Source organism: Gadus chalcogrammus, chromosome 16, assembly GCF_026213295.1.
Source record: "Gadus chalcogrammus isolate NIFS_2021 chromosome 16, NIFS_Gcha_1.0, whole genome shotgun sequence".
Taxonomy (NCBI): Eukaryota; Metazoa; Chordata; class Actinopteri; order Gadiformes; family Gadidae; genus Gadus; species Gadus chalcogrammus.
The window spans coordinates 1,875,127-1,888,229 of NC_079427.1; the positions used below are offsets into that span (position 1 = coordinate 1,875,127).

General features: G+C 43.8%; 1 protein-coding gene across 1 annotated transcript in view; it reads right to left on the minus strand.

The window, feature by feature from the left end:
* LOC130406722 (uncharacterized) overlaps positions 1-11,037 on the minus strand; it is a 132,054-nt gene extending 121,017 nt beyond the window's left edge. Inside the window, exons 1-8 of the mRNA XM_056612409.1 lie at positions 10,862-11,037; positions 9,758-9,856; positions 7,619-7,891; positions 6,427-6,699; positions 5,209-5,481; positions 3,996-4,268; positions 2,405-2,677; positions 1,202-1,474 (exon numbers count right to left, since the gene is read on the minus strand). Of these exons, the coding sequence (XP_056468384.1) occupies positions 1,202-1,474; positions 2,405-2,677; positions 3,996-4,268; positions 5,209-5,481; positions 6,427-6,699; positions 7,619-7,891; positions 9,758-9,856; positions 10,862-10,868 (1,744 nt within the window). The 5' untranslated portion in view covers positions 10,869-11,037. The remainder of the gene's footprint in view (positions 1-1,201; positions 1,475-2,404; positions 2,678-3,995; positions 4,269-5,208; positions 5,482-6,426; positions 6,700-7,618; positions 7,892-9,757; positions 9,857-10,861) is intronic.
* Between the last annotated feature and the right edge of the window lie 2,066 nt (positions 11,038-13,103).

The following is a 13,103-nucleotide window of genomic DNA, read 5'->3' on the forward strand; positions in this document are numbered from 1 at the left end:
AAAGTCTCAATCACTCTTCGACGCGCATGAAAACCAGCCGCGTAGTTATGAGGGAGGCCGTCCTCACACCGATCTTCCTCGTCGTCATCGTCCTCAGCGTCCTCCGGTTCAAGCAATGCCACCCCAGCCTTAGCTGCAATGTTGTGCAACATAGCCGTCACACATATCACGGCGCATGACTTGGCCGGCGAAAACTGGAGCCCTCCGCCTGACCTGTGAAGGCATCTAAAGCGCAACTTCCACCTCCCGATCGTGCGCTCAACGATGCACCGGGCCAGACGGTGGGCTTCGTTGTATTCCTCATCAATACATACCTTACCCTATTTCCGGAGGGGCTTTTATAGCCAATCAAATTATCAATCAAGGAAACCCTTATGCGGAATCAGATTAAGTCGGCTCTCTTTGCTGCGCAAAGCATGTTTCAGAAATCAGCCCATTAAGATAAATGTAGTTGTCACACAAGCTATTTTTAATTTTTTGTCATATGGAATTATTTCAGGGGGGCAAATGCCGTGAAACGCACAGTGCATTCAGGATTAGGACTGATATATGTCGGTTTCAGCCTATCAATTGTGTTTTAATGTCTTTAGCATTCATATAATTGCAGTCTATTTTTTTCGTAGGCTACTCTGCTGTTGTCCTTGATGGGGATATATTTTAACCCTTTTTAACACAATTTTCCTGCGACATTCCTGCGTCTCCCCCTCCTACGGAGCCCATTTCAGCACCGTGTCAGTAGACAGTTACAATCCTACGACGTCGTGAGTGCAGCGAATGCGCGTTCACGTTAAGAGGAGTTTCGGGAAACGCTCCAAAGAAATTATCGATGGATCGCAAGATCCATCGGGAGAATGATCGTACGAGCGAAGATCCATCGTTATCGGGAAACGGGGCCCTGGCTCTTATGTTAGTCCCCAAATCAAACGTCACACACACACACACACACGCACACGCACACACACACACACACACACACACACACACACACACACACACACACACACACACACACACACACACACACACACACACACACACTTCAAAGAAGATGCTGTTTATGTGTGATTCTGGGCCCTGCAGGTGAAGAGGTGCATTATTCTTAACAGCAATTACTTTGATTGACACCGAAACTTCAGCAAAATAGTTGCTGAAAGAACTTTACACACATAATGAGGGAACTTCATTAACATGTTAAACTCACTGATCCGAGCAGAAGTTGGGGTCAGACCCAGGGTTGAGTATAGGTCAGGGTGCCTCTCCTTCAGATAATCAACCATCAGGCGACTTTCTCTCTCCCCTTTCCTCATCACCGTACCAATGAGACAACGTGCTCTGTCTTTACTGGTCATCTTCTCCTCTACAGTCTTCATCTCCTCGGCATTCAACACATTCTTCTTCCTAAGGTAATACAGGAGACTGATGACATCGTCGTCCGACAACCAGTCGATTAATTCAGAGCCAATCCTTCCAAGTTCTGAAAAACAAATCGAGAGAAATGGAAAATAATATGAAAACAAAACGTTACAACTATACTCAGATGACCACTAGTGGTGGTAGTGTTGGTTCAAGATGCCACAAAAACCAAACTGATTTCTCAACATCACTTAAACTTCTGTGTGTTCATCTTAACTCACAGCCTACATGAAGTACATATAGTGGACAATATCTAAGATTTTGGGAGACATTATACAATTGGCTGTCTGGTGCAGTTCTCGTAATATTTGATGTTATTTTGTCTGACAAGGAATCAGAATGTATTGATAGTGTAGATTTATCTTAATACCAGCTGTTATTAGATTCGATAGTTCTAAAGAGAGAGTAGAAAGAGCAGAAGAGAGCAAGGTTATGAAACTAAACAACTAAGAACCGCCCTCTCCTTCTTTGCTCCCTCGCTCCCTGCGTTTATAATAATAATAATAATAATAATAATAATAATAATAACAACTAGGACTGCAAGCAGCCCCCGAGGTATTCACAGCCCGCCCACCGCCAACCCCAGCGACCGCCTTATCAAGGGATTCACGTCATGATCCTAGACGCAACTATGCCTCCGATAGGGGCGGGGCTTTCTTCAGCACTGGCTCTTATTTTAGTCCCCAAATCAAACGTCACACACACACACACACACACACACACACACACACACACACACACACACACACACACACACACACACACACACACACACACACACACACACACACACACACACACACACACACACACACACACACACACACTTCAAAGAAGATGCTGTTTATGTGTGATTCTGGGCCCCTACAGGTGAAGAGGTGCATGATTCTTAACAGCAATTACTTTGATTGAAACCGAAACTTCAGCAAAGTAGTTGCTGAAAGAACTTTACACACATAATGAGGGAACTTCATTAACATGTTAAACTCACTGATCCGAGCAGAAGTTGGGTTCAGACCCAGCGTCCAGCATAGGTCAGGGTGCCTCTTCGTCAGATAATCAACCATCAGGCTACTCGCTCTCTCCCCTTTCTTCATCACCGTATCAATGAGACAACGTGCTCTGTCTTTACTGGTCATCTTCTCCTCTACAGTCTTCTTCTCCTCGTCATTCAACACATCCATCTTCCTCAGGTAATACAGGAGACTGATGACATCGTCGTCCGACAACCTGTCGATTAATTCAGAGCGAATCCTTCCAAGTTCTGAAAGACAAATCAAGAGAAATGGAAAATAATATTAAAACAAAACATTACAACTATTCTCAGATGACTACTAGTGGTGGTAGTGTTGGTTCAAGATGCTACAAAAACCAAACTGATTTCTCAACATCACCTAAACTTCTGTGTGTTCATCTTAATTCACAGCCTACATGAAGTACATATAGAGGACAATATTTAAGGTTTTGGGAGACCTTATACAATTGGCTGTCTGGTGCAGTTATCGTAATATTTGATGTTCTTTTGTAAGACAAGGAATCAGAATGTATTGTTAGTGTAGATTTATCTTAATACCAGCTGTTCTTAGATTGGACAGTTCTAAAGAGAGAGTAGAAAGAGCAGAAGAGAGCAAGGTTATGAAACTAAACAACTAAGAACCGCCCTCTCCCTCTTTGCTCCCTCGCTCCCTGCGTTTATAATAATAATAGTAAAAAAATGATAATAATAATAACAACAACTAGGACTGCAAGCAGTCCCCGAGGTATTCACAGCCCGCCCACCGCCAACCCCAGCGACCGCCTTATCAAGGGATTCACGTCATGATCCTAGACGCAACTATGCCTCCGATAGGGGCGGGGCTTTCTTCAGCACTGGCTCTTATTTTAGTCCCCAAATCAAACGTCACACACACACACACACACACACACACACACACACACACACACACACACACACACACACACACACACACACACACACACACACAGGCTTAAAAGATGCTGTTTATGTGTGATTCTGGGCCCCTGCAGGTGAAGAGGTGCATTATTCTGTTACGTATTTTAAGTACATAAGCTGCTCCCACATAGCCATTACGAAGCAGGATCGAACACACAAGCTGCATTACCCTCACATAGCCACAAGGAAGCAGGATCGAACACTTAAGCTGCAATAACTACTCCAGCCACAGTTGGCAGCACCTTTAGACAGGGGCGGAGCCATTACGTCACCCCGGCCACGCCCACTTGACGGGAAAAAGCGCGTGTTTGAGTTGGAGAAGACAGAGACTATAGGTAACCGCGGAGAGAACCGGGCTTAAGCCCGGGGCTTGAAGCTCACGATATTGTCCCTCACACGCGTTAGATACATTTCCCTCCCTTAAGCTTCATAGTTACCATACCGAAACATGCCTAATTTAACAAATAAAGTGAGTTAAAAGCGACCAAGGATTGGACCACTTTCTTCTAAGAATAACGCAAGAATTCTTGATAGAATTACTTTGATTGACACCGAAACTTCAGCAAAGTAGTTGCTGAAAGAACTTTACACACATAATGAGGGAACTTCATTAACATGTTAAACTCACTGATCCGACCAGAAGTTGGGATCAGACCCAGGGTCCAGCATAGGTCAGGGTGCCTCTCCGTCAGATAATCAACCATCAGGCGACTTTCTCTCTCCCCTTTCCTCATCACCGTATCAATGAGACAACGTGCTCTGTCTTTACTGGTCATCTGGCCCTCTACAGTCTTCTTGTCCTGGTCATTCAACACATCCATCATCCTAAGGTAATGCAGGAGATCGATGACATCGTTGTCCAACAACCTGTCGATTAATTCAGAGCGAATCCTTCTAAGTTCTGAAAGACAAATCAAGAGAAATGGAAAATAATATTAAAACAAAACGTTACAACTATTCTCAGATGACCACTAGTGGTGGTAGTGTCGGTTCAAGATGCCACAAAAACCAAACTGATTCCTCATCATCACCTAAACTTCTGTGTGTTCATCTTAATTCACAGCCTACATGAAGTACATATAGTGGACAATATTTAAGATTTTGGGACATTATACAATTGGCTGTCTGGTGTAGTTATCGTAATATTTGATGTTCTTTTGTAAGACAAGGAATCAGAATGTATTGTTAGTGTAGATTTATCTTAATACCAGCTGTTATTAGATTTGACAGTTCTAAAGAGAGAGTAGAAAGAGCAGAAGAGAGCAAGGTTATGAAACTAAACAACTAAGAACCGCCCTCTCCCTCTTTGCTCCCTCGCTCCCTGCGTTTATAATGATGATAATAATAATAATAATAACAATAATAACAACTAGGACTGCAAGCAGCCCCCGAGGTATTCACAGCCCGCCCACCGCCAACCCCAGCGACCGCCTTATCAAGGGATTCACGTCATGATCCTAGACGCAACTATGCCTCCGATAGGGGCGGGGCTTTCTTCAGCACTGGCTCTTATGTTAGTCCCCAAATCAAACGTCACACACACACACACACACACACACACACACACACACACACACACACACACACACACACACACACACACACACACACACACACACACACACACACACACACACACACACACACACACACACACACACACACACACACACACACTTCAAAGAAGATGCTGTTTATGTGTGATTCTGGGCCCCTACAGGTGAAGAGGTGCATTATTCTTAACAGCGATTACTTTGATTGACACCGAAACTTCAGCAAAGTAGTTGCTGAAAGAACTTTACACACATAATGAGGGAACTTCATTAACATGTTAAACTCACTGATCCGAGCAGAAGTTGGGGTCAGACCCAGGGTCCAGCATAGGTCAGGGTGCCTCTCCGTCAGATAATCAACCATCAGGCGACTTTTTCTCTCCCCTTTCCTCATCACCGTATCAATGAGGCAACGTGCTCTGTCTTTACTGGTCATCTTCTCCTCTACAATCTTCATGTCGTCGTCATTCAACCCATCCATCTTCCTAAGGTAATGCAGGAGACCGATGACACAGTCGTCCGACAACCTGTCGATTAATTCAGAGCGAATCCTTCCAAGTTCTGAAAGACAAATCAAGAGAAATGGAAAATAATATAAAACAAAACGTTACAACTGTTCTCAGATGACCCCTAGTGGTGGTAGTGTTGGTTCAAGATGCTACAAAAACCAAACTGATTCCTCATCATCACCTAAACTTCTGTGTGTTCATCTTAATTCACAGCCTACATGAAGTACATATAGTGGACAATATCTAAGGTTTTGGGAGACATTATACAATTGGCTGTCTGGTGCAGTTATCGTAATATTTGATGTTCTTTTGTAAGACAAGGAATCAGAATGTATTGTTAGTGTAGATTTATCTTAATACCAGCTGTTCTTAGATTTGACAGTTCTAAAGAGAGAGTAGAAAGAGCAGAAGAGAGCAAGGTTATGAAACTAAACAACTAAGAACCGCCCTCTCCCTCTTTGCTCCCTCGCTCCCTGCGTTTATAATAATAATAATAATAATAACAATAATAATAATAACAATAATAATAATAATAATAATAATAATAACAACTAGGACTGCAAGCAGCCCCCGAGGTATTCACAGCCCGCCCACCGCCAACCCCAGCGACCGCCTTATCAAGGGATTCACGTCATGATCCTATACGCAACTATGCCTCCGATAGGGGCGGGGCTTTCTTCAGCACTGGCTCTTATTTTAGTCCCCAAATCAAACATCACACACACACACACACACACACACACACACACACACACACACACACACACACACACACACACACACACACACACACACACACACACACACACACACACACACACACACACACACACACAAAAGAAGACGCTGTTTATGTGTGATTCTGGGCCCCTACAGGTGAAGAGGTGCATTATTCTTAACAGCAATTACTTTGATTGACATCGAAACTTCAGCAAAGTAGTTGCTGAAAGAACTTTACAGACATAATGAGGTAACTTCATTAACATGTTGAACTCACTGATCCGAGCAGAAGTTGGGGTCAGACCCAGGGTCCAGCGTAGGTCAGGGTGCCTCTCCGTCAGATAATCAACCATCAGGCTACTCGCTCTCTCCCCTTTCTCCATCACCGTATCAATGAGACAACGTGCTCTGTCTTCACTGGTCATCTTCCCCTCTACAGTCTTCATCTCCTGGTCATTCAACACATTCATCATCCTAAGGTAATACAGGAGACTGATGACATCGACGTCAGACAAACAGTCGATTAATTCAGAGCGAATCATTCCAAGTTCTGAAAGACAAATGAAGAGAAATAGAAAATGATATTAAAACAAAACGTAACAACTATTCTCAGATTACCACTAGTGGTGGTAGTGTTGGTTCAAGATGCCACAAAAACCAAACTGATTTCTCAACATCACCTAAACTTCTGTGTGTTCATCTTAATTCACAGCCTACATGAAGTACATATAGTGGACAATATTTAAGGTTTTGGGAGACATTATACAATTGGCTGTCTGGTGCAGTTATCGTAATATTTGATGTTCTTTTGTAAGACAAGGAATCAGAATTTATTGTTAGTGTAGATTTATCTTAATACCAGCTGTTCTTAGATTGGACAGTTCTAAAGAGAGAGTAGAAAGAGCAGAAGAGAGCAAGGTTATGAAACTAAACAACTAAGAACCGCCCTCTCCCTCTTTGCTCCCTCGCTCCCTGCGTTTATAATAATAATAATAATAATAATAATAATAATAATAACAACAACAACAACAACTAGGACTGCAAGCAGCCCCCGAGGTATTCACAGCCCGCCCACCGCCAACCCCAGCGACCGCCTTATCAAGGGATTCACGTCATGATCCTAGACGCAACTATGCCTCCGATAGGGGCGGGGCTTTCTTCAGCACTGGCTCTTATTTTAGTCCCCAAATCAAACGTCACACACACACACACACACACACACACACACACACACACACACACACACACACACACACACACACACACACACACACACACACACACACACACACACACACACACACACTTCAAAGAAGATGCTGTTTATGTGTGATTCTGGGCCCTGCAGGTGAAGAGGTGCATTATTCTTAACAGCAATTACTTTGATTGACACCGAAACTTCAGCAAAGTAGTTGCTGGAAAAACTTTACACACATAATGAGGGAACTTCATTAACATGTTAAACTCACTGATCCGAGCAGAAGTTGGGGTCAGACCCAGGGTCCAGCATAGGTTAGGGTTGCTCTCCGTCAGATAATCAACCATCAGGCGACTTTCTCTCTCCCCTTTCTTCATCACCGTATCAATGAGACAACGTGCTCTGTCTTTACTGGTCATCTTCTTCTCTACAGTCTTCATCTCCTGGTCATTCAACACATCCATCATCCTAAGGTCATACAGGAGACTGATGACATCGTCGTCCGACAACCAGTCGATTAATTCAGAGCCAATCCTTCCAATTTCTGAAAGACAAATCGAGAGAAATGGAAAATAATATTAAAACAAAACGTTACAACTATTCTCAGATTACCACTAGTGGTGGTAGTGTTGGTTCAAGATGCCACAAAAACCAAACAGATTTCTCAACATCACCTAAACTTCTGTGTGTTGATCTTAATTCATAGCCTACATGAAGTACATATAGTGGACAATATCTAAGATTTTGGGAGACATTATACAATTGGCTGTCTGGTGCAGTTCTCGTAATATTTGATGTTATTTTGTAAGACAAGGAATCAGAATGTATTGATAGTGTAGATTTATCTTAATACCAGCTGTTATTAGATTCGATAGTTCTAAAGAGAGTAGAAAGAGCAGAAGGGAGCAAGGTTATGAAACTAACCACCGCCCTCTCCCTCTTTGCTCCCTCGCTCCCTGCGTTTATAATAATAATAATAATAATAACAATAATAATAATAACAACTAGGACTGCAAGCAGCCCCCGAGGTATTCACAGCCCGCCCACCGCCAACCCCAGCGACCGCCTTATCAAGGGATTCACGTCATGATCCTAGACGCAACTATGCCTCCGATAGGGGCGGGGCTTTCTTCAGCACTGGCTTTTAATTTAGTCCCCAAATCAAACGTCACACACACACACACACACACACACACACACACACACACACACACACACACACACACACACACACACACACACACACACACACACACACACACACACACACACACACACACACACACACACATGTAATATTTGAAATCAGCCAATTTTATTGAAGGCCACATTTCCGCTATACAAGTTAAAAAAATGCATGACCTATTTTGACCAAAGGGGGGGCCTGACAAATTAAGTTGGGGAACCACAGGCTGTCTGCCTCCTGCTGCCAAAGTAGAACCCAATTTAAATTCATTAGGTTCAGTTGTGCTTTGGAACCCGCAACATTTTAGATTTGGTGTTTGGGTCGATATGTTTGGTATGTTTGAGTCTGAATTTTTAAAAGTGTAATAACGGATAGTAGGACAACACATGGGTCGGCTGGAACAGATTACCTTCGCACTATCATGCTCCTCAATAGTTAGCTAGCGTATCTCCTGCTCTTTTAAACCACCTTGATTCTTTAGCGGATCTTTTTTGGAGAAATAATCCATTGTGTCAGGGTTTTAACACCTGCTCTTGCAACCATTGATCAACATTTTTTTGAAACCCTAGATGATAACTTAATGAAGACCTAAGTCATGTGTTTATGACATATGTTCTAGAGTAGGCATAGGTTTACAGTCTGTATCCCAGAACATCCAACAGGTATTCCAGAGAGCACCTTTTGCAGTCTTTGCCCCCATAATTTGGGAGCCACAGGCTGGCTTCCTATTGCTGCAAAAGGCCTGACACCTAGGTCAGCAACAGGGGGATTAGGACTCAATAGCCCGACTCAGGAGGCAAAAATCTGTGTTGAAAGAATGGTCATTACTAGGAGATAGGTCGGTACACAGGAAAACAATTGGAGATCAGGCAAATCCGGCAGGGAGAAGGCAAAGACGTAGTCGGGAGTAAACGGGCAGGAATCAGAAAACCGGTAACCGTAAATTTCACTCAAATGCTTGAAACAAAGAACAAAGACGCACTGGCAAAGAGGAAGGAAAACATGGGAGGGGAATAATAAAGAGGGACAGGTGAGATAATTAAGGTGAGGGAGGACAATCAGAGATCAGAGAAACGTAAGGACAGGGAGTGAAGTAATCAATGTAGAGGGTGAGACCCGAACCTGACCCAATTTAATGCATCAGGTCAAATTCGAGATTCCGTGTTCATGATTCAAAAGATTAATTTGAGTGACTATTTCACTTCTATGTTAAATTTAACTCACCCATGTAGAATTCGCCACTCTCCTTTTCGAGTGACGGAGGTGAGGACGGCTTCCCAGACCCACTCCCGGTCTCCCCCTTCATATATTCACTTCCAAATCCTGAAAAATGGTAAATATATATATATATTTTTTAATAAGACATTTCTCTATGAAGCTCCTCTACAAAATTCTTCAACTTAACATCTGAAGCCCACAGATTGAGACCTTGAAGTCAACGGGTGAGCAGATAATGAGTCAATGGAGGAGTCATAATACTGGAGTGATGCCTTCATTGTGGAAAGGATCCCTACAGAGTAATAAAACTTGTTTCTTTACCTTTCTTCATCAAGTGATAACATAGATCACTATGTTAAGGATCATATAAGACAAATCACCACGTTTGAAAACAAAAAGAGGTGGTTTTAGGTTCACTGGCTCAAAGTATACAACACACAAAGTATACAACACACAAAGTATTGTGGCGACTCCTACCCCCCGGGGAGTCTGGGTATTCAGAATGTTTGGGGAAGAGGGGTTTTATCCACTATAATTATATTATCATATTTTGTATTATATTATATACTATATTATATCATCATATTTTCATACTGTTCATAGATACCGTACTGTCCATCTATGCTGCTCATACCTCGTCAACTTTTTTGCTGCTGTATTCTCTTCTTGACCGTTTACACTACTCTTGCACTATCCCATATTATTTAAACTAATATTGCACTACATGAAAATCATTTTGAAACTGCACCTTAACCGCTCTTTTGCACTTCTGTTTAGATCTCCAGCCACATTTAGTTGTCTCTGTCTGTACTCTGCACAGAGTACAGAGTACTCTGACAATAAAGTTGAATCTGAATCTAAACATGATCTACAGGAATAACATCAGTAGTCTACAGAACACAAGGACAGTGGATCTGAACTCAGTCCACATTTAGTAATGTTCAATAGTGCGGACCGACCACTACAGTAGGCCCTACAACTAAACTCTGACCACAATAATCGATCGCAATACTTCTGAAAACAAAGCCGCATATCGCAGCGTACATATAGGGTAACGTTACACCAACATGCACAAAAATACAAAAGTTACTTCAAGACATCTCTGCTTACCTGCCATATTTCGCCTTTCGACTTCACGTAGGCCTACGCTACGTGAAGTCGTTCCAATGCAATATGAACCAATATCAATCTACTTTCGTTTTTACGTCAAACTTCCTCTTTCCTGCAGCGGCGGGGTGAGCGGCTCCTTCCCGTGACGTCATTCCCCGTCTGTTGCAGAGCGCTTCTCTTGTGGCTCTGCTGTCTCGGCGCTCGAGGTCTCTGCACTTCAAATGAGACTGGGGGTCGCTGTTTTTTCACGCACACACGCACGCACGCACGCACGTACACTTTCAGTGCGCAAACTCAGCATCAAGATGAATTGTGAGGGGTGCAAAGTGTACTTTTTTCCTTTCTTTGTTCGTTACCTCAAGGCACAACATGGGGAAGGGCGCCCGGCAAATATGTAATATTATTTGTATTATATGTTTTTTTTCCTTTGAGACCGACCAGCGCCCACCATCAGGTGGCGACCGCCTCCATGGCCTCCATACCTTCTGCCGGCGGCGCTGTTAGTGGTCAACAGGTTCACATGAGGACCGCCTTACGCCGGGATTCCACCAGACGCGTTACGGCCGCGTTAGGCCCCGTGCACGCCTTCCCACGTCCGTTGACTGACGGAGGTAGTGGGCAACCCTACATGCCCACTGCACCGTCAGTCAACGGACGTGGGAAGGCGTGGCTGACGGATGTGGGAGTAGTCTTTGCAGAGGCATCCGTCAGCCAATCAAATCGGTTCGCCGGGTTCTTCCTGCTTCTTCCTGCTTGTTGCGATGCAAGATGACCCGCTCTCCCGCTTTCCAGTATCGTCAGATGAACTGCATAAACACACACACACACCACACACCACACACCACACACACACACACACACACACACACACACACACACACACGCACGGCATGTGTCAAAATAGAAATGTATTTGATGCAGCATCAAGCCAGAAAACCATTCATTACAACGATGTCCTCATCCTCATTTATCCCTCCAACCCCATTGGTCAGCCAACTATCAGGCTGATGCTTGCGTTCAGCACAGCCACAGCGCTTGGTTCGTGTTACTTGGACAGGGTCTGCCAAAGCTACCTCAGAGTAAACACATCCATCAAGCTACCATCAGCCTGCATTATTGATTACTCAATAAGTCCAGGTGTGTACACTCCCATTAGGCCTAGCTAGAAATGCAATTTTTAATGTATCACAATATCTATCAACTGATTTACTTGTTAATTCAAATACTTGCCTACAAGAATCTATTTTATGTATGGGAGACCTTCAAAGAGATGATAGAATACATTATTGTGCTTCGTTCTACCTAGCCTATAGGCAAGGAACAAATCAAACCACTGGTTGACTCGCTACAGACGGACTACTGGAACCAGCAATAGAAGGCCTACGTCACAATAGGCCCACAGTTATTAAGTACAAAAAACACACACTGTTGCGGAGTTGGTAAAGTTACAAAACCGTGCCGTGTGAAAGTGAGTGAACTCCTGATATCACAGACAGTGAGGACATAAACATGAACTACAGGAGTCACAGCAGGAATCTACAGAACACAAGGACAGTGGATCTGAACTCTTTACACATTTAGTAAATCCATTAGAATAGCACAGTATAGAGCGACCACTATTGTAGGACCTATAACTAAACTCTGGTCACTGACGCTTCGCAATACTGAGAGACCAATGTGCACATCATAATCATTCAGTAATGATGAGTCTAAATTATAAAAAGTCCAAAGGTTGTTTGATAGAAACTCTGCTTATCAACCATTGTTTCCAGTCAACGTAGGCTGCGTGACTGACTAACCCTATCAATCTACTTTTTATTTTTTTTATCAGTTAGTATGCTCTCTTTTCCATGACGTGATTTGTGCAAAACAGGTTCACACAAAGGTTACCCAGGGCCTCTTTCGTGTCTGAGAAGGCCGTGACCATCTCCTCCCACCAGGCCAGGGCCTCCTGAGCAGTGATACCTTTACCTCTACAGGGCTGACCCGAGGTCAGCGGCACCAGGGACCAACCGGCGTAGGAGCTCACCATCCCTGGGAATCCCGGAGAGCCCTGGTCGTGGAGGTTGAGAGAAATCTGCCCCCGCAGCCACCTTGGAAGGCAGTGGCCCAGCTCCGTCCCAGCTGGTGTGATGCCCCAGGAAGTGGACGGACGACCGGCCGAACTGGCCCTTGTGGGCCAGTTGGCCACTCATTGTGGGCCTCATTGGCCCACAATGAGGCTGTGCTGGTTGAGGCGTTC